General features: G+C 36.3%; 1 protein-coding gene across 2 annotated transcripts; it reads right to left on the bottom strand.

Moving 5' to 3' along the window:
• LOC113234623 (phosphatidylinositol 5-phosphate 4-kinase type-2 alpha) lies at positions 1-27,697 on the bottom strand. Of its 2 annotated transcripts, XM_026469980.1 has the most exons (10): positions 27,406-27,697; positions 26,879-26,976; positions 14,992-15,102; positions 14,440-14,607; positions 12,725-12,863; positions 7,826-7,956; positions 7,273-7,441; positions 5,338-5,498; positions 3,408-3,597; positions 1-1,480 (listed from the first exon to the last, which is right to left on the bottom strand). In XM_026469980.1, exons 1-10 carry the CDS (start codon positions 27,532-27,534, stop codon positions 1,358-1,360), a joined length of 1,419 nt encoding a protein of 472 aa, XP_026325765.1. In that variant the 5' UTR covers positions 27,535-27,697; the 3' UTR covers positions 1-1,357. The 2 variants fall into 2 exon arrangements, with proteins under 2 accessions (XP_026325765.1, XP_026325766.1); XM_026469981.1 differs by lacking the exon at positions 14,440-14,607 and having other exon boundaries at positions 27,406-27,693.
• Between the last annotated feature and the right edge of the window lie 281 nt (positions 27,698-27,978).

Below are 27,978 nucleotides of genomic sequence, written 5' to 3'. Positions count from 1 at the left end.
TATTCTGATGTATAAAAAAATAAACATTTGTTAGACAAGAAAATAGGATTAAAATATAAAATAATTAAGGATGCCCTTTAATATCATTCAAAGTAATATTGTAGGAAAGAAATTTAATGTGAGTTACACCAACTATTGCGCTAATAACCTCAATTGTTCTCGTGGCGTTCTGAAGGATACTTACTTATTAGGGCACCCGACATTTGACAGAATACTTAAAATACACGTCAGAAGATGTATCCACTAACTTTAGACTACGTGTTCGACCGACCGTCCAATATCGGATACATACCAAACATTATCTACATTAATTTTATTTAACACGTTATTTATTTGCATTTTTAAGCATCGACGTACTTACACTTAGCGTAAACTTGTCTTTGACAAGAATAACAACGTAAGGTAATGCTCCTTTTAGTACCTGACAATGACTGAAAACTACAAGAAACCCGGAATAAACCGTAGAAAACTTGAAAAACCATGAAAACTACAGACTTAGGCGGAAAGTGCTAGCAAAATACGAAGTAAACTACTGAAGGTTAAAAAAAACTACCGATTAAAAATCACCCTGTTAATTCCGTCGCCTTTACATTTTTTAATTCAATTATGGCGTCCAAATGAGTTACAGTTACGTCATTTATATGAACGCTAAACAGCAACATTGTAGAACACAGTATTAGTAAATTATTTAAGGAACTCTAGCAACTACTAAAAACAAAAACATCAACTCAAAGACTTGGCAAAATGAGTATACACGATTCTTTAATCACTGATTGCTTGCTTTATGGGAGAACTCTCAATTAACAGGTTTTTCACAAAATCGTGTTGAAAAACATAATATTATTATGTGAAACAACGTACTATTGGAACGTAACATAGTACCGATTGTTATTATGGAGTCACATTTTTTGTCGAGACTTAGGATAGGATGGTACAGGTCAAACAACGACAGCAAAATAGCAGTTCGGATGCAACTGCACACCAATTGCAATTTTAGACTAGTTGTTTAAGCTGTCTACAATTGAGATGCAACAAACTGCTTTTCGACTGCGTTTTAAATTGCTGTTTTTGCTATTGAAATGCAGTCTGAATGTAGCACAAGACTGTCAGTCACTTTTGTAACTAGCAAATTACATATAAGTTCGCCGATCATTGTACATTATTTAACTTCCGGAAAACGACTTCAAAATAAACTTTTTTATAACCTGGAATATGTGCCATAACAAGTAAAATAAGTTTCTATATTCATGGCTCATGGCATCCAGCCTTTTAAGCCATAATATCAGTAACAACAATCCGAGTAGTCATATTTTATAGCCTGTACTAAAAGAAGCATTCTATACAAGCGAGGCGTCACTTAGTTGCCTTCGATAGCCTTGGCGACGAACTCGATGAACCGCTTGCCGTACTGCTCGGGGTCACACGTCGATATGCCGTCAACGTTGCTGCCGTACTTCACCGTCTTCGCTGCTTTTGCGGCCTGACGAAAGAGCAAACCCATATTATGATATCAACACAAATTTGCAATATCATAGTATAAAAAAAAACAAGTAGTGCAACTCCATACAAACATAGCAGCGCGGCATGTACGTGTGCATGCCCGGTGCGCACCGCAGTGCATTCGCGTCGTGACGATAGATAGTCGTGCAGTTTAAAGTGTCGTGACTTGCACATTTAAATGAAGTTGTTCACATATATCAACACGATTAACTGTCGTTCACGACTTTTTTGACATTACGAACGACAGACTATCGTGACAAAGGGATGAGCTAGAACGACAGTCGTGAGACGATAAATAAGACGTCACGATAAAAATGTGACGACTGATAATCGCAGCTTCAAACGATTCTGTCGTGCCAACGACAAGGCGGCGGTCATGAACCAATAAATTGTCAGTCACGACAGTCGTTCCACAATAAACGTTCACGACATAGTCACGAGAGATAGTCGTGATATGGGAACAGGACGCGACCGACGTCTAACTATAAATAACGTTATGGAACGCGCCCTTGCACAGCGCGGGTTGCACGCGCTATTAATTATAGAATGAATGAAGCATACGTTCGGTATTTAAAAAATTGACATGACAAATAGTAGGTGTGTTGTGTGGCGTAGTGGTCATTGTTGTGTTTATGGTTGTTTGAGCAATTCAAATTCAGAATAGTTCAGCATTACATTTCTATTTCATAATCATACTCCCATAATATGCGCTGGTATAAAAATATCAATACGTAATATATACTTTTAAACTTTCGCGTTGCATTGTACTAACATTTGGAAAAAGGAATAAATGCGTTTAAGTACGAATAAAAAAGTTTACAAACGACCATGGCTGACTGAGTCAGCCCTTGACCAAGGCAAGTGCAACCTGGCCGAAACTTCGGGAAACTAGGTAGGTGTGAAAAATACCTATTCGTATTTAAACGCGTTTATACCCGTTTCCAAATGTTAGTACCAATACGTAAGTACTGCATTTAACAAAGGTCATATCATTATGGCATGAGAATACTGTGATGAACACCTTCATTTCTTCAAATTATGTTTACAACCTGTGGACATTGGCCTACCAACAAATGGACGTCGGGTCCGCGCTAAAGTGTCCGAACCTATAGGGCGTTAAAATCGCACACAGAGCGTCAATCGTGCGTCAGTCTTCGTTTCCTCGCCTCACAGCGCGCTTGTCAATCATACAATGCTATATAATGTAAAAACTTGTAAAAATTACTGAAGTAAAGTGAAAGAAAAAGGTTTTTGTATTAAGCCCGACGTCCATTTGTTAGTAGGTATAACTAAAATAATAATGTGGCAACCCTGTACTCTGAGCGAAGCTTTTTATTATTATTGATACATAGATCTATCTGCAGCCCCGGTGAGGCAACTGATACTGGTTCGTGTACAGTTGAATCGAAGGAATGTTTCTTTGTACTTGTTCGTCGAACAAACCAGTGGAATAATCACAAAAATATGAACATAAATATCATGGTAGTAGAATATTAATATTCCTCAGGGTATTTATTTCGTCTGTATAAAGGTAAAACCACATAAATGACGTTTTCCACAAAAAGTCTTTAATTTATATAGCTACGGTAAGAAAATCACTATCTTTCTGCATGTGAAGCTCGATAACAAAAAAGCTATAAACTTAATAAGTTTTATGTGCAGAAAGATAGTAAATTTCTTACAACTGGTACATAATTGGGAGATTTTTTTCTGGAAAATGTTACTTATGTGGTTTACGTTTTTGGTCACCTTTAGGCAGACGATTTGTACCTATCAGTTCCTCATCAAACTTGGTCTGACCGGGAAACAAATTCGAGAATCATATGACGAACGATTGACACAACCAAGTTGTACAGCGAAAAAAAAATTCCTTGACAGAGAAAGAAGACCATTTTGTCGTTATATACCTGTTTCTTGACTCCATAATGCGTCAACACGTCGATCAAGGCGACGAAATAAATCTCCTTCTTGGGCGAGCCCTCCTGGCTGGGGATGGCGTAGATGTCGAGTTCAGGGATGATACCTTCGTAGCGCAGCGACGCCTGCCGGCCCAGCCCGCGCCCGCCCGGGCTGTCCGGGGGCGTGTTATAGCCCCACCTGCGCGACAGAACGACATATCGCACTGCTATTACAATAGTGTTGTAACTCAAAATATGTGAAATTCAAGATTATACCATTTCTGAACGTAAAATTTCTTTCTCTACACGTCAATAAAATTTATCTACTTCACCCAGAATAAGGGTCGTATTCTAGAACTCTACTCAATGCTCAAGTCAGGATTGCACTGGAAACACAAGCACTGGAAATACTACCCTAATGGCAGGGACTTGAGTATTCGAGGGTTTCGAGTGCTGTAAACCAAACTCAAATCATAAATTGAGCATTGAGTAGAGTTCTAGAATACGACCCAATAAGTCCTTACTCAAAATTATATCATAATATTTTTTACTTTTATTTTTAAATATACATCTAATTGGCAAGTAGGAGTTGTTTAAATGTCTAATAAATTTTAACCTATACATAAATTATAATAATCTTTCACGGGAAGAGAGTATTTAGTTTTTTAGCTGTTTTGAATAAATCCACTTTTTGAGTTATATATGTTTCTCTAACGTTTGACAGAAGTTTTGTTTTTCCTTTAATTTGACTGAAAAAATTGCTAAACTTTATGGTGGCAGTGTTATTTTATATAAGAATTCAATTCAAATGTTATGGTTTTTTATTAATTTCTGTATTACTATAATATTTGATAATCGCGAAATATAAAGCAAAATTTCACACTATCCCTCTCGTTTCCGCAAGTAACAAAAAACAAGGCAAGACATAATATCATAGATTACTTTAAGCAACAGAATATCATAGATTACTTTAAGCAACAGAGTGTTCTGACTACACAATAACAGAGTATGTATAATATGAATAAAGCGGTTATTGTGGTTACCATATAAATTTAAAATATATAAAAGAATAGGCTGCGTGATCTAAAGAACCTTGTCTTTCCGTAAGGAAAAGTACATAACATAACATCAATAATTTCAACAACACAACTACGAGTATAACCATTTTCTTTTACTTAATTTGTATTTTCTTTTTAGTAATTCGTATGTTCTCATCGTTTAAACAATTAAATAATGCCATCCAAAAATTGGAATAACCTTATACAGGTACGCGCATAATCTGTTTTGGTTTTGTTCTGTGTTATTATATAATGATGATAATGCTATTTTAATATTATCTGCCTGCCTAGCTCATTCCAAACAGGTATAGACTGTCGCGTCTGTCCACGATACTACGGTACTGATACTCTTTGACAAAACTCAGCACTAAAACAAGACACTATCACTATTGATAGTGTTTTGTTTGGAACATATAGTTTGTGTGAATGCTCTTGTCTATAGACTGAAGTATTTGGTAGTGGGTAGTAACTATTAAGTAATCTGTGGTAGCTGTAAAACGGCTCGGAGAAAATAGTGCACACTCGCATGACGATGCGAAAAACATAAAGAGATAAGTAAAAATATTAACACAAGATCACTGTACAAATACTACTATTTGATAATGACTACTCATTTTAGTATTTGGTTTTTGTGACATATCGACTGTGAACTGGCAACCGTTACTATCTCAATTTTTACAACTTTACATTTACAGGTGAAGAGAAAAATTGTTTGCGTCATTTATATACCACCTGGTTTATTAAATTAAAAGTACGTAGTGCATGTGTAATAAAAATATTTAAAAAGTATTAATAATATAATAAAAAAATTAAGGTATTGTAGTCGGTGATAGTGTTCTTAATACTGTCCAATATTGCCACCTTTTTCCTTCAAAACTTACCTTTCGCCGTGGCGGTTATCTGTGTCGGAGTCTGTGTCGGTGTCTTCTGCGCTGTCCAACGCCGCCGCGGCTCTCGCCGCCTCGGCCTCCGCTTCACCTCGTCCACACTCGTGCATGCCCAGCAACAGCGAATAGTCCATAAGATGCAATTTTGTCAGGAACTGAGAATAAGAAGGTAATAGCCTCTTAATGTCTATTCGACTACGATTCAAAGGCGTACGCAGCGAAGACTTAGCAGATCATTATATTAAGATAATATGCTATGAATTGCTAATTGTGTGCAAACGCATCTACCGCCCCAGCATTGGGGACTCCCACCTATCTGCCAACGTGTTCGGATGCCGTTCGTGCTATGACGCATGCGATTGAGTAGCGACGCGCTTCGCTTTCGTATGATAGCGTAAAATACCGTATGTCCGCTGCGTATAGATGACCCACAGGCTGCACGTATAAAAGTACAAGTGCTTTGAAAAACGTTACCTTCACTTCATCTGTACATCGCGCAAACATGCGTGCCAACATATTACAACTAATGGCTTTAGTTTGTATTGTATGCTTGTATACATAAATAAATAAAGTATATTTACTAGGAAAACAAAGACGTTAATGTAGTTCTAAGACATTGACGTTTACAATATCACTATATTCACTCACTCAGACATTGTAACATTAAAACAAAATTGGAAAGTTACAATATTTTTATTATTGTTGATATAAAAATCAAACAACTCAAAGAAAAATCCCTTCGATCTGACTGGATCCGAACCAGAATCTATTGTCACACTGAGGCCACCGCCTATGCTAAGCGCTGAACAACTGCTAAACGGCTGTAGCAACAGACAAAATCAAATAATCATTTATTCCATAGATAATATTTTACACTCGAAATAGAAAAAAATCATTTTTAATCTACTGCTCGTTCACTGCGCTGACTTCCCTGAGAACAACGAGCAAGAAAATCTAGGGATTGCTCTTTTCAAATAAACTTAAATGCTATGGAAAACACTTTGAATCAAATTTGTGTGGATTCTGGAGCCATGTCGTCTTTCCACACATCTTTATCTAAACACGTAGTCTTCAATTTTGTAATATGATTTTTCGATCAAAATATTTTTAATGTAGTTTTTAAACTTAGGAAATGATAAACTTAATATGTGCTCCGGAATCTTATTGTAAAAACGTATACAGTTCCCCATAAAAGAGTTGTTTACCTTGGTTAAACGAAATCGTGGTACCATGAGTTTGGACTTAGCTCTAGGGTTAACATTATGATAATTGACGTTGGTTATAGTCCAACCACGTTGAAGGAATTTTTGTTTGTACTGTTCGATCTTTTTTCTTTTTTAATAACGCACATACTCAACATAGCCCAGCACTAGGGAAACCCTGTGTCGTGGGTGCCACGAACACACATAGACAACCACAAATTACACCCAAACTCATGTGAGAAATAAATGAAGGCCATACTAATATTACTCCCGGCCCGGGAATCGAACCTGGAACCTTTGTGTGGCAGTCCAGCATGGTAACCGTTCGGCCACGGAGGCAGAGGCGGAGGATCTTTGTATCAATAATAATAACGAACTAGTGGAGTATTAAAAAATATGAATATCATGATAATTACTAAAATAAATAAAGTTATATATTAAGTTTTATTCTGAAAAATTCTAAATAGTACAATTATGCCTTATTTACACCGGATGGGCGGTAATAAAAACGTCTTATCTGCATCGTAAAACCGTACAACTTCTAGTATGTTATTTCGCGTATATAAATTAAGTATTAGACAACATTAGTAGTAACTAATGCATTTGTTTTGTTTTCTTTTTATAATATCAAGATGGATAGCGTACTATTTAACGTTAAAGGCGTAACAGAAGGAAGAATCTCATCCATGTTTTTTATCTACTAATCAAAAGTAACATTTTTGTTCACCTCAACATCCGCTGTCAATGTCTCCAGTAGTTTTTCCTTTGCGGCCTCTCCGATGTCAATACGCACGCCTTGCTTGATGAAGTCATTATCCTTCAAAGTGGGTAGCTCCTTCTCCAGTTCTTTCTCCGACGCTTCACGATCCACTGTTGATCCTTTTAGGTCGTACTTCCTGCATAAAAAAATACCCGTTTTAATGCCGATTGAGAGGTCAGTTTATGATGGCACTTTTGTGATTATTCCCAGAAGTTACGACAATGTAGCAAATTAACCAATTTAAAAAAGAAACAGAACCAAAAAACAGTACAGTGAATAAATGTAAGAATAATCATGTTATGGCATCTGGTTCCAAACATAATTCCATAATTATAACCGCAGTATAGAGTACTAAAAAAACCGACCTCAAAAGTTGGTGGAATTACATCAATAAGCCAAGTTTTATTTAAATCGGTTACTGCAAAGTGCACGTAACCAGATTCATCCGCTATACAATATAATGTCTCTTTACATGCAATAAAGAATGTATTGCATTATTGTCTGAGATTAAAAAATGTACCTGTGGATATTGAGGTGGTTGGAGAAGACATTCCTGGTGGCGACAAGATAGTGCTCGATGCCGTCCACCGTCAGTCGGTACATGCCCAAGTACTGCGGGAGCAGAGTCTTACCGTGGCGCTCCACTATGTACTGAATAATATAAAGAATAATAATGCTATACTAAAATGATACTTAGAGTTTTCGTGTCAAGAAAGCAGTAATTAGTCACTTTTAAATTTAGAATGTCACATGATATTACAGCTAAGTGATTAGTCGATTTACAATTCGAATTCCAAGTGATATTATAATAATGTGATTAGTCTATTTTAATTTCATATAGCATTCTTAACGTTTACACAATAGCACAGTATTAAAATATATTCCCTACAATAGCACAACGCCTTTGATGTACGGCAATACCGCCACACGTTTAGATACTTATACTGTCATACGCAGATATTTGCAAGGGTTATCACAAATTAAAAAAATAAAATGTGATTATTATTATAACGCAAGCATTTATTTACAATAACATATGTACATACGTAATAATGATTTACATATGTTGCACTACCAAATATTTACGTGACAATTTATTTTAGATGGTATTCAAAAATATTTTAAATGACGCACTCGTCGGCCCTTAGGGCTCGATCCCACAAACTAAGCGTGTTTGCGGGATGCGGCCCGCGGCGCCCGCTTCCCCGCGAATGGGGGCACCGTTGCTCTGCGCAAGTACATTCGTTGCGCAGCTGTATGGTTTGCAAAACTATGCTAATAGTATACAAGCTTATTTGATTACAATTTCCAGAATCGAACGTAGTGAACTAAGGCCTTAACTTACTTCTAGGAAGCGGGTATTGTGATAAGCAGTATGTAATACATGCTCATACAGTACCTATTTTTGTGAGACAAATGAAAAAATGTTAATACAAAATCTTGTAAGTACCTATACTATGCAACTCAAAAGAACATCATACTACTCGTGCTCATGTATATGTAGGTATGTTATATAACATACATAATTATAACGTAAATAAAAATCGATTAAAAGTCAACAAATCACACACAAAACCCTAAAAAAGAGTAAATTGAAGAGTGTGACATTTATTTATTGATGTGCTAAATTTAACAACATCTTTTTGTTTTTATAGACATTCTAAAACATTTAAATGTAGCGCGATGTAACATTTTCTATGCCGTTTCGTTTTACTGATTTCTAGAATGTTCGTCACTTTTGTGATAATTTTTCAATTTTTAGGTGCGTTCTCAAGTTTTCTCACCGCTGAAGAAAATGATAATTTACATTTATAACTGAAGTATTATAAAAAATCATAGGTGTTCGTGCGGTGGAATGAACAAAGGCCCTTTCATAGAAAAATTATGCGTTTTTAAAGTAAATTAAAGTCGTTGATATAGTATAAATTTAAGTTGATTTGTCTTAAATCAACTCAAACTTTGATCATTTTCAGCTTATTGTGTAGTCAATTTTGGTTTATTAGACCGTTTAGTTAAATTTGATGCTAACTGTACACATAAATTACTCGTTGAGGTTCTGTAATTAATATAATGAATATTTTTTATTAGACAACATCGCATATGTTGCTCCGATTTCAAAGTATTTAACTAGACCATTTGTGTTATGGAAATCGGAAACAACGACGGTACCACAAACACCCAGACCCGAGGCCACATAGAATTTTATTTCCACATTGCCCGGCTGGGGATCACAGACCCGAGATGCCAGATATGGCGATACTATGAAAAGCGGTGTGCAAGTCACTCGACCACGGAGGTCGTCAATAATGTTTTAACTGCCTCCGTGGCCGAACGATTATCATGTCGGACTGCCACACAGAGGTCCCAGGTTCAATTCCCAGGCCGGGAAATATTTGTATGGCTTATATTTATTTCTCTCGTGAGCTTAAGTGTAATTTCTGGTTGTCTATATGCGTGTCCATGGCACCCGCGACACAGGGTTTCCCTAGTACGGGGCTATGTTGAGTGTGTGCGTTAAAAAACAAATAAATAAATTTTAAAAAATGTAATAAAAACCTTATTTAAGTCTAAAATAAAAAAATGCACTTGACCTTATTAAGTTCAAAACATTGTCAATTGTCAATAATAGGTAGGGGAAGCATACATTTTCATGTTACATTATACCACTACCAATTGATAAGATAGCAAGAGAGCATAACCGTTATCGTGTTCACAGGAGAAATGTGCAGCTTATCGCAAGTGTCAGTTACCGGATTATAGATATCAGCCAATGGTATAATGGGTTTTTTGTTCGCTGCAATTCAAATTTAAAATCTATTTACTTGTTAGATAAACGTACGACAATTTGAAATCATGATTGTAAAATGAAATTCATCGTGAACACAACCGCAATGTAATTTCTTTTCTATGTCAAATGGTATCACCGAAGAAGGTACACTACGAGAGATTACAATATTTCATATTACCTACGTAAACTCGTACCCTGGTAAGTAATTCGTGGTAACCTAATGATTTGACCTATCGCCTTTCAAGCAGAGGCCGTGTGTTGGAATCCAGGGGGTCTACTCCGAAATAATCGCTTTCAAATAAATAATACTCGACAAAATTAAAAGAAGCATGATGCGAAGGAAGCTTCATACTTGACATTGTCGAGTACTACTTATATGACAGTATAGAATAATATAGAATGTCGACCGAGAATAGATCCACAGACTCGCACCTCTGAGTTTCTCGGAATTTATGTGCGAAATTAAATTTGAAATTTACCAAGAACTTTTCTGTGAAGGAAATCATCGCGATGAAACGTGCAAGTCGTATAAGGTTCTCAACCCTCGGGAAACGTGTGAAGTCCCCAACCCGCATTGGCCTAAACCCTCTCCTGAGAGGAGACCCATGCGGCAGTGCGACATATAAATGGGTTGATGATGAAACTCGTACCCTTGGTGTAATAAAGCCACATGTGATACGTCAAAAGTGCTTTTATCACATGAAAGTCAAATAATACGAACTATAGAAAACAAATTATGTATACCGTCGGGGATAGTGCAAATCCGCGTATGTAGTGTTGGTAAAAGGAGCGTATCTGCACTGAACTGACTTTTTACAGGAGAAGGATTTAACGTTATTACATTGTTATTTCAATGACTAGGACTTTCATTTTTGCACTGTAAGCATTAATTTATGTTGTCTACGGACTGATAACAACAGACTCCCGTAAATCACGCTATTTTGGATGCCACAACATTTATGCGGATTTGATTGGACCACTTAATTACCGAAATGGAAACTCATCATCCAGTGCTAGTTACGCGTAATTGCATATCCCCGACGATATGTGAAATTTGATAACCCTTCCATTTAAGTATAAAAAAGTTATCGCCCGATTTCTTTCGTTTTTTTAAAAGTTATCCCTGAAAAGTCGTCATTTTACAAGATTGGCTTGCCACACCTTGGATGCGAATTAAATAAATTAAATAATACTGTATTATATTATACAGTCCAGTTATGAATGTAATAAACACACTTGTTGTTAACATCTTTACTCCTATCTTTAAGAGTGGTTACACGCACGGCGGCTTTTAGCACCGATGCAAACGAATTCATCTGTCCACTTGCGATATTACAAAAGCGCGACTGCATTGATACAAACGCGCGAATGCATCGCCTATAAATCACAAGTGTAGCGATGCAATCGCGCGTTTGTATCGATGCAGTCGCGTTCTTCCATCGCATTTACATCACTGCTTAAAATCGCGCGCGTGTATAAAGGTAGACAATCAGCGACTGTATCGCGTTTGCATCGCTTCTAAAAGTCGCAGTGTGTAACCGCTGTTAAGCGTGAAACACACTGACAGCGGGTACGGGTCGGACCCCAGTAGGGTCGGGAGCACGGCGCGTTTACACGGAATACACCCGCCGTGCTCCAGGCCCGACACGCACCCGACCCGCACTCATTCTCTGTGTGTTTCCCGCTTAAGTATATCAATTGTTTTATATGTATGTATTTTGGTGAAATTACAGGCACATGGGAGTTGTCAACATATGGTCTCAGAGTGACGGGCGCAGTGGTAATGCCCCTCAGATCTTTACTCTTTTAAAGCTTTGAGTGGCACTGCAACTGTTATAAACAGGCGTGTAGCTTACCATCAGGCGCACGACTTGTTAGTCCCGTCACTTGATGTTATAAAAAAAGTGTACGAAAACAATACGTAATATATTATACTGTATATTATTCATAGAAACAGTTGTGTTGGACGGTTTGAGGCATGAGGCAACACATTAGCACTAGTCCATTTGTGTAACGTGTAAACTTACATTTACGTATCTAGTGCTTTGTTCTCAATAAATAAATTTGAAAACGCGTACCAGGATGCAATCCGGATGACATACATACAGGGTACATACAGGGATATAACCCTAGTACTGACACCAGACTCTCACAATGTGCATAACAGTAACAAAACTCTGTATTTTAGTCTTAAGTAAGTCTTGTGAGAGTAATAAAAATATCGTTCATTCATTCAATCGAAATAACATTACATTTTTTTACACAAAGCAATTATAGTCCATTTCACGTAGAATGGGTACTGTGACATTTCCAATTTTTATGTCACACGCATACTATTTTTGACTAATCTCTCAACCAGGTTATAAAAAGAAATAGTAGCTTTGTTACAATATACCAAAAACAACTTATATTTGCAAGTAAAAATTACAGTATATTAAGTAGATAAAAATGAAATGATAAACATAAATTACCCCAATTACTTGATGCGTAAAACGGAATATGTATCCATAGAAATGTACACCATTGAATCGATACATAGATTTGGCTATTATGTATCTCAAGTCAATATGAGTACAGCGGGAAAATCAGTTGCGTTGTAATGACAAAAAAACGTATTTTTCAAAAACTCACAGGATGATAATGTTTAAGGAATGAATGCATCCGCTCCACCTCCTCGGACGTGAGGGTCTTCAAGATAAACAGCCGGTCATAGCTCTGGTAGAACTTCGCGCCGGACTTGCCTGAAGAGTCGTCGGGAATCGGTTGCGATCTGTCAACAAGTTTACACAGACACTTCGATCTCAGAGCTTGAATGAGTCAACATAAAACGCCCTTTAGGTCATCACCATTAGATATTATGTAATAAAACACAATCCTTCGGATCTTAACAACATCAACTACCATTGCAAATGACACCAGAGTGCGTGTGAGGTGTACTATCAGCAAAATAGACGCGTTACTACCATAAGGGTTCTTTTTGCGACAGCGATCCGTAGCAGCCACCCGCAGCGTGCCCGTTCTTGTCAACGAATAGCGTTTAAGGGCTAGATCACATTTTTATTTTAAACAAAAGCTTTTCACAGAGAAAGGCCAAGAAAATAAGGGATAGCTACAATCTCCGCTTGCAAGACCAGGAAGACTTGAACTTTGCTAATAGTACGTCAACACCAGTTGTCTGTGATGACATGCATTCATTTTTTTCAACTTATAACATGGTCTTGAATGTGAGCATAGATGATTGGAAACAACCCACTTTCATTTCAATGAAACGTTCAAAAATAAATTATTCACCGACGTACACATTAAGGATAAGTAAATAGCAAGTAAACCACAGAGTATGGGTGAAATCATTACGATGACTCAACACTCACAAATATGTAATGAATGAATTCAATTATGACTTGAGTATTTTTCAACTTCCTCCGCATATTATATTGTTATTCTTGCTGAACAGGTACAATTAATGTTTAGCGCACGTTGCATTAAGGTATCACTGAATATTTAAAACACTAAAGTTCCTATGCATACAGTCCATTTCACATTGCAGTGAATGCATTGCTAGTGTAATGGGAAGTTAACACAATAAAATTTAGTATTCTAAAGAAAATTCTATCTACACGCACACTTTAAATTATATAATATTTGTTTTCTGAAAACATTGTGAACCGCCGTTTATATAATTTTTTTTGGCTATTGAATGTTGATAATTATGAGGTCATCAGTCTAGTGAGATCATTTATCAGTTACTATTTATCGTTATCACTAATGAATACTTACTTCTTTGCAGTATTAGTGCACATTTTGTGTCAATTTGCATAAATAGTGCTATGTGTTCGTGTTATGTAAAAATAATGTGTCAAATATAAACGAAAAATAAAAGATTCCATATACAAATGGGAGATGATGACTGGATGGAGGTAACGGAGCCTAATGGGGGGTCACGGTTCTCTAATCAAGTCTATTATATGTACGTCCTTGATACAAAATAAGACATTTCATAGCTCGTTACGATATTTTGTCAAGAGTCACATGTTTGCTCTGTTGACACGTATAGGAATGAAAGAATTAAGAGTTGGGGATTTTGAGAGGCTTTGTGTTGAACACATACAAGATTCAGAAAAAAAAACAAGGACACACTGAAAAAATCAAACCCAAAAATTCATTAATCGCATCACATCACTTTCTATAGTGATTTTTCCAAGCTGTAAGAATGCAAAAATGGAAACTGAGACCATTCATTTTGTACATCCGTGAAGTGCGATGATGGCCGTGTCAGTTCTGAGGCACACTACATACTGTTAAATGAAAAAAAAAATCGTACAGCAGCTTAGTAAAACTCCGCTGACCTCAGGCGTTTGATCGTCAGGCCTCGTTTGACGAACGCGCTTGCATCGTGGAATATACCCTCGTAGTCTTTCAAGGCTACGTCGGTAGGCGCAGTCGCCGACCGCCGCAACTTGCTAATTATAGTCTTCTGCACCTTCGAGCACAGGTAGTTATCTGGCTTTCTAAACCTAGGAACCAGGACGGGAGCAAGGAAAGGATGCGAGACCAATAAATTTATGAGGGCATAAATATCATAACGAAATAATAAAATATGAGAAAGAAATGAATATTTGTTAACGCACATATACTTAAATACATGTCATTTTCATATACCACCACACAGGTTTAAAGTATCTATTATATTTAATAGCATCCGTGAGGCAGAACTCCATAATTAGAGTGAAATTAATAACCTAGCATTAGAATAAACCTACAATAAAATGATAGAATTAAAGAACAGAAAAGTAATAAGAGCTTTATGTACTACATTATACCATACATAAATTCAGCCTGTAGTCATACGACAGGTGAGTCTAAGTATAATATTTCTAAGAGACAGATTTAAAGCTGACCTTGTAAGGGACTCCTTGTAGTCCAAATCGTCGATTCCGAATCTCTCCCTGAGATTTCTGAACACCAATGGACAGTATTCCTTCACCTTAAAATGTGATGGCATGTTTTCTCTGAAACAAAAATGTTTATTGTAACACCGCAACTGTATAAAACAAAGCTATGTAGATGTATATTTTAAAAAATCTATCGATGTGGTTTTGTTATTAGTATCCCGTATGGCACTTGAAAATTATGAAATCCAATAGGTATTCTAAGAAAGTCCCGATTTAATTTCCGTTCCTTTCCCGGAAAGGTTTCCTGAAAAATCTTATTAAAGATATCTTATGTGCCTTGATGACATTTTGCAGACGAACCCATTACTTTAATTTTTAACCGACTGCAAAAAAAAAGGTTCTCAAATCGACTGTATGTTTTTTTTTGTATATGTATGTTACGCGATAACTCCGGCCATAACGATTAATAATATTATAAAAATTTGTGAACCAATTTTGAGAATTCTTTTTTTATAGTATATTATAAAAAACAAATACACGCGATTTAAATCCAGAAAAATAGTTTCATTTTCTATGTGTAACAATCGCGAAAACCTAAGAACTCGATAATTCTTTTTTTGTTGGAAAGAGGGTACCTCAATAGTGGTCCCATTTGAAGAAAATATTCCACCTCCAAGGTTGGCAAACTAAGGAATGAATCTGGTTTCATGCACTTTCCGGTAACCGATTTCAATAAAACTTGGCAAACAGATGTAGTTCCACGAACTTTTGAAGTCATTTTTTTTAAGTACTCAGAACTGAGATTATTTAACCAATTTCAAAAAACCGCTCAATTCCACAATATTTTTTTATATTATTCAAGATTACTCTGACATTTATAAACCAATTTCGATGATTATTTTGTTGGAATATTTTCTTCAAATTTGAATGGGACCACTACTGAGGTACCCCCTTTCCAACAAAATAATCATCGAAATTGGTTTATAAATATCGGAGTTTTCTCGTATAATATAAAAAAATACTGTGAAATTTAGAGAAGTTTTTTGAAATGGGTTAAATAATCTCAGTTTAGAGTACTAAAAAAATGACCTCAAAAGTTTGTGGGTTTTATTGAAATCGGTTAACGGAAAATGGGTGAAATTCAATAAATCTGATTCATCCCTAATTGGCCACCCTTAGAGGTGGAATATTTTCTTCAAATTTTAATGGGACCACTACTGACGTACCCTCTTTCCAACAAAAAAAAGTATCATCAAAATCGGTTCACAAATGGCCGGAGTTAACGCGTAACATATACACAAAAAAATAAAACACAGCCGAATTGAGACCCTCCTCCGCTTTTTGAAGTCGGTTAAAATTAATGTACTATTACTTACAGTTTTAACTGAAAAAAAGTTGTTAAAATAGTTCGACAGAGAATTGAATGTGCTGTTGGCATTTACATTTCTTTTTTATTGTAAATAACTGTTGTAAGGGATGCAATCTAAATCTCTGAACCCTTTCTTTGCTCAGATAAATTCCTTGTCAACCCTTATCAAATGCTATAGCTAAGCTTTAGTATGAACAAATATCATTTATTACGTTGTTTACTATTGTTATAACACTCTATAGAACAGGGTTAACATAATTAATTTATTACGATAGATGGTGGTATTCTGTTGCTTTTTATTATCATCCAATTAAATTAATTAATAAGTTTAATGGCTGAACCGCTGTTATCACCACGCAACAATATTACGTCCGTACTATAAGGTATTCCAAATGGTGGATCATCAGCTTATCAGAGCATCAAGTGTGCTGGTGTAAGTCCATATACTTGTTATAGTATAGTAGCAAATTGTATGGTAATAGAGCCGAGTTCAATTGCAATACGATTTAAAATTTAATAAAATACTTCACAGTAAGTGTTTACTGCACCAAGCATCGATGAGAGTGGGCCTAAAGATCATGACCAAAACAAATGTTATGACCAACTTTGTGGGTCCTAAACATAATATAAATATAGGCAACTGCCCTATAAAGGTAATGAACGGCTACATCTATCTCGGTCATCGTCTATCATTCGGCCCCGCTTCAAATCACGAGACAAACTCAATTAGGATGGTCTTCGTTCAATAGGTTGGAAGATGTGTTTAAGTCTAGAATCCCTCAATCCTTGAAGACCAAGATGTTCAACCAATCTGTCCTACCTTACTTTACTTATGCTTCATGGCTTATGCTTCATGAGACATGGCTGCTCGCGAAAGATTAAAAGGGCAATGGAGCGCGTCACGCTCTGAATTTCTCCGCTGGACCACGTGCCTAATGTAGACATTCGACGTCGCACATAGGTAGTAATCGTGGGTACGAGGATAGCCAAGCCTAAATGGAGGTGGGCTGGGCGCTTGGCCAGAAGGGACGATGGAAGAGGGACGAAAGCCGTTACTGAATGGTGGCCAAGAAAGGTGGCTTTCTAATTTCTTCAGCGCAAACGAGAGTTGATATTTAAAAGTGATATAAGGCCCATTTGCTTGATGGATTACCATTGATGGATGGCCCTTATTTCGTCTCTATTTCTGGTTATATACTCGATGGTTGGAAACCACTGGACACACACCAAGGGACCGGAAAGAATGGCGCAATAGAGAGAAGGCCTATACTCAACAGTAGGTGCATACAGACTGAAATGATGAAGTGCTTATTTAAATTAGTCTTGTTCTTCTACTAGGCACAGATCCCCTTCAAATATCTTCAAGCCTCTGTCTTGTGCCACAAATTGACACCATAAATATATGCACGTAATACAATGTAGAGAATGTCTAAACCTATTATTAACATTGCTACAAATAGCAATCTAACTTGTCCATTTAAAACATAAAACACTAAAGAATTTCCATTGATAACATTGTAACCAAACACAATGACAAATCAAAGTAAACTATAAACTTATAATTAGTTCAAGTTATGTTGACCACGAGTATAGTAGCGGCGTCTCCTATTTCCGATTATATTTGAACCCTTTTTTGTTTTTCTTTTTCTTTTATCTTAACATCCAGATAAAAACGTAATGTATACGTTGATGAAAAAAGAAATCAAAATCCCATTCACATTCATTCATCATTCACGGATCTAAAATAGGGCCAACGCGGATCATATCTAATAAAAATTGTACGTGTGTAGTATTAGAAGTTCTAATACAAGAAAATGGCATGTGATGAGATTATAAGACATTATATAATTAACCTATTGCTATATACCTTTAATTTATAACTAAATGAATGTGTACAAATTATATTTTAAGCTTTAATTGTCCGATATTACGCTTGAAAATTAAGAAAGGAATTTCGTCCAGAATCGGAGTTATGAGGTTCTCAAAAGTCGACATCTTATACGTATGTAGTATCCATTTTGAATCTAAGGGTCGTATTCCAGAACGTAACGTAACGTAATTCAGGACTATATTCAAAACATTAGAAATCATATTCAAGTCCTTGCCATTAGGGTCGTATTTCCAGTGCTTGAAATCATACTCAAATCTGCTCAAATCATGACTTGAGCATTGAGTACAGTTCTGGAATACGACCCTAAGGGCCGTCGACTATCGAATCACGTGAGTGGGAACCCAGATAAAAAATTCTCATTATCCGCACAGAATTTATTTTACAGACCAGAGGTCTAAACATCTCGTTTAAATGTCAGTTAAACGTTTGGTATGTATTAAATCTTTGGTTTGCACAGAAGTGCAAATCTTAGCCGTCATGCCATGTTCAAAACTACTCGTCGTTTGTTTCAATTTCTGAAGACAATGTGAAGGATTTCACATTGCACGCTGAAAGTCAGTCTATGTTTCAGGTTAAAAGACACTTTTTCACTTCTCATGTTCTTAAAAACAGGAAAGAAAATAGGATTTTATGCACTAGTGCATAAAATAAAATCGTCGTATAAGACCGAGGCAATGACGCCTGCGCCAACAGCCACGCACACTAGATCTTTATAAAATAAAGTTTTACTTTTGTTTTTTTAATCCGTGTTATATTACAAAATTTTTAAAATAGGCAATAGTAATTCTAATAAGTTATAAGAAATAGAAATGCATAAAAAATAAAAGCTTGTAAAATATAACTGAGCATTATGTAATCCGACCGGAGTCACGTGTAGAAAAAAAAGTAGTACATTGGCGGAAAGTTCATATGTTTTGCTTGGCAATAGTTATGTTATCGTTTATTTGTAATATTGCTGTTTACTTTCCTCGCAATCGAAGTGAAAAGCCGAGTGCATAACTCGTTCATAAAACTCAGTTTATCCTCGACTAAAGTATCCCTCGACTAAACTATCCACCCTCTCTCGCGGCTCGGTGGGTATACTCGTCTCGGGTAAAATGACGCATTTTGTGCACTTGTTGTACAATCTACTATTGTTTAATATGCAGGTATAAAAATCACTTTCCGCATTATATGCAAGCGTAAAGGGAAAAAACAAGCTTTTCCGCAAGATAAAATAACAGTCAGGACGCGTTTCAATTGGACAGTTGTAGAAGCACTGCAGTCGTGCATCTGTGGCGCGTCTGGAGCGCATCTACAGTTTTTCATAATTATATTGTTATGGGTAGGCGTATCGCTCATCACGACTTGTTCGCCCCGTCACTTGGTTATAAAAAATAACACTGTAGGAGCTAATTGAGAAGGTCCCGTTCTAGATTTAGAGTAGGAGCAATTTGGGACTTTATACGTTCGTTCTCGTTTGTGTTCTGGGTAGTGCCTCGAAGTTAATTTCGTTACTGTGGTATTCATAGTACAGGTAATTCCATAGTTTGAAACAGTGTAATTGGTGTGGATATGTGTCACAGTACATAATATTTATTATTACTTGTTTTTACTTGGTATTACTTATCAATCATCAGTTCGATTAAGAAGTGTATTCGTCATTAGTATATTATTAATGTTAACGGTTGTATTAATTGACTATGACGCACAAGGTCTAGTCTTAATTAATTAACTCCCACGCATTAATTGCATAAATTATTAACCGTTTGTTATTTTAAGAAACAACACTAAATAAAAACCACAACTACATTATAATACTAAATCCAATTATTGTAAACAGAAATATGACCATTTACTATGGTAGCTTCTACGATTTTCGTCACGCAACTGTTGCGCTCGGGTCTTGTACGTAAGTCACTCAATAAGTTTTGAGATAAAGAAAAAATATCAAACATATTAATATCATTTATTTTACATTTTTTCAAAATACTCTCCATCTACACAAAGTTTCATTCGTCTAAACCAACTCTGAAAACACTTTTGCCAGTCTTGATCCGTCAGCATTGAAATTGCCATTTCGTACGCAGCCACTGCTTCTTCGACACTCAAAAAAAATTTTTCTTTAATTTTATCCTTCACTGTTGGGAACAAAAAGAAATCGCAGGGAGCCAAGACAGGGCTGTACGGCGGGTGATTTAAGGTTTCTATACCAGATTCCTCAATAAACGCCTTTGTTCTGAGGGACGGACGTATGTGAAGAGGCGTTATCGTGATGTAGCACGATTCCCCGAAGCCCGGTCTTTGGTCTCCTCTCCCGCACAGCTTGGAAAACTTTTAGCAATGCTACTGTTGTGTACCATTCTGAATTAACAGACCTACTATTTTCTAACATTGACGTCGACAAATGTCCGCTCCGAGAAAAAAAACTAGCTACCATTTTTTTGCCGACGTTTCGAGGTCTTTGCAACTTTGTCGGTAATTGTCCCTCTGCGAAGACCCACACCGACGACTGCTTCTTGCTTTTTGGATCATATTGATAGATCCATGTTTCATCACCAGTAACGATTTCTGAAACATGTCTCGATGTCCCGTTTTCGAAACGTATTTCTCGGCACCAATCCACTCGAGCCTGTTTTTCAGCACCGGAGAGTAATCGTGGGATCCAACGACAACAAAGCTTCCTCACTCCAAGATGTTGATGCAGGATAGTATTGACGCTTCCCGAACAAATGCCTAGGATCTTCTTAATGTTCGTGTACGTGATTCGTGGGTCTTCTCGCACCAACATTTCAGATGTCCACACATTTTCTGCAGTAACTGCTGTTTCCGGCCGTCCGCCTCTTACGTCATCTTCAAGGTTAGTTTTGCCTCTTTTAAATTCCTTAAACCACCTAAAAACTGTTGCACGAGAAGGAGCAGAGTCCTCTAATGCTGACTGCAAACATTCCAAACTCAATTGTTCAGTTAAACCACATTTAAAATCATAGAAGATCATAGCACGCAAATGTGCGTTCCATTTTTAAATTTCGAGCATCTCAAAACTTATTGAGTGCCCTACGTACAGGGTCAAGAGCACGTCAAGCTTAACATTTAAGACTTAAACCCAACTCTATGCCGCTTACGATAAGTACGGTCCAAAGTACAAAGTGTCAAGCTTGATGTGCTCTTGATTGTACACTATTATAAAATAATAACATAAAGATGTTTGTTAGTCTGTGAAATGATGTTAGTTGACTTACTTTGGAATCTATACACAGTTCATATACGCAACTATTGGAACTGGCATTATGAAAATTTTCAAAGCAAAGTAGCGTTAGTTGCAGTGGAGCTTCTTGTGACTTCCAGGGAACCCACCTTACCTATTTCTGACGCCAAATAGTAATGCCAGCATTACTGTGTTCCAGTTTTGAAGGGTAGGAATGCTGGTGAAATTACAGGCACATGGGACTTATCAACTTATGGTCAGGATGACGAGCGCAGTGGCAGAGCGCCTCAGATGTGTGCGACTTAAAGCTCTGAGTGGCACTGCAACTGTTACAGACAGGCGTGTAGCTTACCAGCAAGCGCAAAAGAAGTGTCTATCTAGCAACTTCAAATCTGGAGTTGTAGTTCTTGTGTATCTCATTCTATAAAAGATTTTTTTATAATATCAAGTGACGGGACGAACGAGTCGTGCGCCTGTTGGTAAGGTACACGCCTGTCCATAACAGTTGCAATGCCACTCAGAGATTTAAATCGCAAATATCTGAGGAGCACTGCTACTGCGCCTGTCGCTCTGAGACATAAGTCGACAAGTCCCATGTGTCTGTAACTTCACCAGCACCCAACCGGAACGCAGCAACGCTAACATTACTGCTTCGCGGCAGAAACAGTTAAGGTGACTGTACTTCCCTGGACGAAATCTTTCACAACGAACTCTACTGCCGCTTAAAAATCCATCCATATATTTTTATCCAATTACAGTCCCTCTTTTTCCATTGGCCACTCTAGGCAGTGCCCTGCCTCTTTTTATTTTTTGCACGTTTAAGAGCGCGTTTGCATTACGTCGTAACGTTTTATTTATCGTTGGACGACTGTCGTGTCTAGCCTGTTCCTATATCACGAGTATCTGTCGTGACTGAGTCGCGGACGTTTATTTTATCCTTGAACGACTGTCATGTCTAGCAGTTCCCACTAGATCGCGACAATTTATCGGTTCACGACAGCCGCCTTGTCGTTTGCACGACAGAATCATTTGAAACGAATCAGATAATCATATCTGGCGTCACATCTTTATCGTAACGTTTTATTTATCGTCAGATGATTGTCGTTCTAGCTCTTCCCATTATCACGACAGTCTGTCATCGTAATGTCAAAAAAGTCATGAACGTCAGTTAATCGTATTTTACTTTATGTGAACAACTTCATTTAAATATGCAAGCCACGACACTTTAAACTGCACGACTATATGTCGTCACGACACAACGGGAACGCACCCTAAGTAATCCTAATTAAAGTCGCCCTATTACCCTAAGCGCCCAGTTACACGAGAATAAAGTTTTCGCGCGGCCGCCGCGCGGCAACCGCCCAGTTACCACGCCTTCATGTACATTAATGGCGAATCTGAATTATATTTATTATGCAACAACATTTAAATTCCTCTCAATAAAATTACCGAGCGCCCGCGTAGACCAAATTCGCGGTCCTCTGAGTATTGAGCCAGCTAAGGCTCAGCAGACTCAACTTGGCGCGACTGAGTACTAATCTAACTTTGTCTCGCCTTTTAAGAGTCTTCCTCCTGAATACGAAGTGCCATGGCCGATCTATATGTAATATACATATATAAGTCTTTAAATAGACCGCAGACTCGGGTTGCCCGGAGTAAAGACAATTGTTCAGGTGGGGATTTTCGGACCGTCCTAAGCTAGATTGTTTGTGTGATGCGATTCAAACGATGGTCCATCTCACATCGTGCCCTGCATGACCTGGATGCTAGAGGATTTAATGGCTATAACATAATAGCATAGTGTATGCCATTGCTACGATGAAAGAAGAATGAATCTATTACATTCTATGCTACCGCAAACTGCAGAGAACAAATTCGTCAAACAAAACTTCACTTTGTCATAGGAAAAGGGTCGGAAGTCCTTGTCTTCCACAAGGTCCGGTTACATTATCGAGTTTAACGGTTACAGCATTTGTTTATGAGAGACTGTCGTGTGGGAAAATTGCACAACGTGCAAGCCGCGAGCTTGGCTTGCGAAAATTGACTTGCAGTGAAGGTCGACTGTGCAGATGGGTCTTAAGACCGCCTACAATTCGATTCATTAGTGATCTAACTAGTGCCCGTTACTTTCATTGGTGCTGGGAAAGCCTTTGACCATCTATAACTAAAGAGATTTTTGGCGCGTATTTAATAAATTAGTTATCCAAACTGAACATTTTATGCAAATCGTAAATGTTTGCATGTTATACAAGTCTCTCATGCGGTTTTCGTTCATTAACAATATTATTAACGAGGTAAAAACCTACGTATTTTCCTGTAAAGAAGTATATTTCATATACATAGGTAGTAGCACAATTTTATTGCCGTACAATAAAATAAAATAGGGACAGGATACCAATTATAATGGTAATTGAATTGCTATTATTACAAAAACAAATCAACACTGAATGTAAATTCTACTTTATCTGCACGAATGACGAGTTCAATTTAGATGCAATCAATGCTTGTAACATTTACAATTTCTGTAGTCCTAGCACGACCGGCTGCGACTTGCGCGAGACATTACTATTGTCTACGCAAGACATTATCTCGCGCTGTATGTCGCTCTCTCGCATGTCGAGTCTCGTCGTGCTAGGCCTACTGTTCCCCAATAAAATTGCACTATATTGCATTTTGAAACATACCTTTACACAATAGTAATATATTATAGTTATAATATAATATTGATGACGACATAAGGTAGAGTATTATGAGTCCAAATAAGCCCCGTTGCCGCCTTAAAGGATGAAGAATTAGTCTTATAAGTTTATAGTCCACCACACTGGCCCAAAAGCAATTAGATATTTTCACAAAAATGCACTCAGTTTTAAGTAAGCCTATTTATGAAACTTTAGTTTAGTTTTATAATGTAACATGTCTCAACTGCTCAACTTTTAATTAATGTATATATTAATGGCAATGTATATATATATTGCGTAATGCACGTTCGACATTGTATAGAATACCTAGACCAAGTTTGTTTTTATTTATTTTTCCTTTTATTGATCAAAATACAGAAAAAATACTTAATTACTGATTGCAAGCATCGCTCGCAAAAGCCTTTGCGGCTTTATCCACGGTGAAGGAGTAATTTAAGTAATAATATAATGGAGCAAAAACAACAGATAAAAAGACTGGTGTCCCATCATATTACACAAAAACTAACTTAATTACATCAAGAAGGTACAAAAACATGCTAACTTACATACTAATATAATAACAATGAAGCAAATTACAAAATATAGTTTATATCTTCAGTTTTTAAACAATTTTACTTAGTGTATGATTTATAGCAAACATATGTTGTTTTGATTAATTACATATAAATTCCTCACTCATTTTATTCATTAATGCAAGTGACAAATAGTTCCAATTTCTTTTTCCATAATAATTATTGAATTTAGGCAGTACAAATTTCTTTTGATGAATTATTTTTCTGAATGTAGTGTGACGAGAGTATGGGATAATCTTTGTGAAGTTATGATATTCATCTACTAATAGGGCAGTGTTTAGTTTGTTCTGTACAGTTAATATAATGTTTATATAAACAATTTATTTCGTACATTGACTGACTGTTTTAATATATATATTAAAACAGTCAGTGTTTTCGCGATTATTACACATTGGAAATTAAACTATTTTTTCTGATTTAAATCACGTAAATTTGTTTCTGCAAACAAATCAAATTTTCGGGCCCTTTCAGGTCACGGCAGACTCTGAATATATTATATAAATAAGCAAACCTACAGGTACAGGATACACAAAAGCATTTACATTAGTTCCTTTAGCAAATGATAATTGAATAATTATCATGAAATTGCAATTCAGCTAAACAAGGTCAAGGGAATTTGTGTTTAAGTGTATTAAGTAATAGGTACTACATTACTTCTATAAATAGTTTTTTTTTTATACTTATACTTTAGCAAATTATACAAATACATACAAAATTGTAAGAAATTTTAATCAATCAGATCATCGTTGTTGGGTCACTGCCAAGATAAATATGTAACATAGTAGGTGAGTAATAAACAACAATTAATCTACAAATTCTAAACTTAGATATTTAAAAATAATCTGAACTGTTCAGCTTATCTCCAAGCCACTGTTGAGCACGGATCTACTGATCCAACCTCTGCTTGAAAATTTTTTTTAGGAAAGGTCAGGTTGTTAACCTGCCCAACAATTTGCACTGTAGGTGCTAAGTAGGAGATCTCAAGTTTGATTTCCTAGTAGGGCTGATGTGGAAAAAAACCTTTCCAAACTGAGTTCTTAGTTTATTGCGTTTGCATTGGAAATGAGACTATTTTATTTGGGTCTAAATCAAGTTTTTTTTTTTCACAACAAACCATGGCATCTTTTGGTCATGTCTGACTGCAATGATGTTTGCTAATCAACCTGTTTATCTAATATTTATGAAAACCTCTCTATTCTGCACTACAGAATTACAAAAATTATCAATTTAACTACCATTATTTGTGTACCAAAACATATTCCAAGTAACACTACTTAATTATTATAATATGCATTTTTTACTAAATCGAATTTATGAATTAAAAGGAAATTAGATAACAGAGAAATTCAAATAAAAAATTCAAATTGGTTCTGATGTGACGATTCTGGGCAGTGCCCTTTAGGGAGTTTGATTACTCTGGTAGTCAAAATACAGGATCATTGGAATGATTATCTGGCACTTTATTATTATATTATTAACATAGCTCATAGTGTGTGCAGAAAGATATTTTTATTAGGGGGAACCTTTGTTCTATACTCCTCCAGTATATAACCAGAAATAGAGACGAAATTTCATTTAATTTGTTTGAAATCTATTCTGCCAAATCATTACCGTGACAACTGTGCTCCGAATGGCCAGCCCCAATTCGAAAAAATTCACAATTCACTTCAAATCGATCAATTTAATTTGAGCTTTGCTATAATGGATGAAAATTGCAAAATTACATATTTAATTACTAATGAAATATGATCTGGTTTGTTTTGTAATTAGATATTTTGCTGTTTTTCTACACCAACAAATGGAACAACCCACATTGTTAGAGATATTATCTTTATTACAATACATACAGAATATTACTGCAATATACGGAGACGTACACACAGGTCAGTTGTTGGTGCTGTAATATTTCAGTTTTCTAATATGTGATTTCAGTGCAAACGAGAGTTGATATTTAAAAGTGATCTAAGGCCCATTTACCTCTACATTTACATTTATTTATTTTATGAGTTACCAGGGATGGATTGCCCTTATTTCGTCTCTTTTTCTGGTTATCAACCCAATGACTACACTTCACGCTTTTTTCCCATCGGGGTAGGCAGAAAAAACAGTCTTCCACTTGCTACAGTCCTGACACACATCTTTCGCCATTTGTAAAGTTCTAAAAGCATTACTTACTTGTTAAACAAGTGATTATCAACTTTGAGTTTGGAGTACGCTCTGAAGTCATCAGGCAGCAGCATGACTGGTATTGACACATGACTTAGCTCGTTAATCTAAAAAAAATCATGTATTACACTCTGTGCTTAAAACTTGATTACATGCAATAAAATACAAATTATAGCCTTAAATTATGAAATGTCAAGTTTGTTAACAAGTACCCATGTACTGGCAGTACATGGGTACTTGTTAATAATAAACAAACACATGTTTACTATTTATATACTCAATGTCAATGCGATAATACTAATAAGAATTGATTGTGTGCCAGAAATCGCACCCAAATTTTATATTTGCAAATTATTGACAAGCAAAAGTAAACAATACGAAACCACAACAATCCAGCCGGACTGGATATGACATAATACTATTGCAAGATACTCAGCAATGATCAGCTCAAATGCGATTAGGCTCGCGAACCCGCGGGTTCACTACTCTTCACTTGCTATCTTAGTCACATGTATAACAAAAAATATAATATTTACCGTGTGATTCACACCCCACATAAAAACGGATAGTAACGGTTCATTAGCACGGAACAATTTCACTTTTTGATGTTTCACACGAATATGTTTCTTTTTCAACTTGCTCAGCCCTGTAGTGGGAACGGACATTTTGGATTTGTTTACAAAGTTACGAGAGTCACCGTATAGACACTGGATTTAATTTACGTTGTCGGATTTTAATTAAACCATTTTCAGTTGAATAGAGAGAGAATGAACCGCAAAGAGTACCGATAAAATAGAATTTTTACAGCAACGACACCCATCAATAGAGCAACGAACGGCTTTTTGACAGCTGAAAAGAAAAAAAAAATAGAGATGTCTGTCAGAAATAACGAAAAGATTATCGACTCGATTAATACTAAAAGGTTCCATCACATTGTCTTCAAGTAATTTTATTATTTGATTTTAAAATCTGGATTAAACGTGTATAAGAACATATTTTATTGCTGTATACTTTTCGGACGTCATGCAACGTCCACGGTCTCGAAGGGACAGTCATTTGTTTTATACACGATAAAGTCTCGATTTTTTAGATCAAACAAAAAGAAACAA

Source organism: Hyposmocoma kahamanoa, unplaced genomic scaffold (assembly GCF_003589595.1).
Source record: "Hyposmocoma kahamanoa isolate Upper Pololo Valley unplaced genomic scaffold, ASM358959v1 86, whole genome shotgun sequence".
Taxonomy (NCBI): domain Eukaryota; kingdom Metazoa; phylum Arthropoda; class Insecta; order Lepidoptera; family Cosmopterigidae; genus Hyposmocoma; species Hyposmocoma kahamanoa.
Note: the sequence above shows the minus strand (reverse complement) of the source record. Positions and strands in the feature narration are given on the sequence as shown.

Excerpts from the sequence above, each read along its gene's own strand:
- LOC113234623 (XM_026469980.1), bottom strand. The coding sequence starts at position 27,534 with ATGTCCGTTCCCACTACAGGGCTGAGCAAGTTGAAAAAGAAACATATT. Across the intron at positions 26,977-27,405 it reads TGTGGGGTGTGAATCACACG|ATTAACGAGCTAAGTCATGT; the intron begins GTAAATATTATA and ends GATTTTTTTTAG. Across the intron at positions 14,608-14,991 it reads TACAAGGAGTCCCTTACAAG|GTTTAGAAAGCCAGATAACT; the intron begins GTCAGCTTTAAA and ends CCTGGTTCCTAG.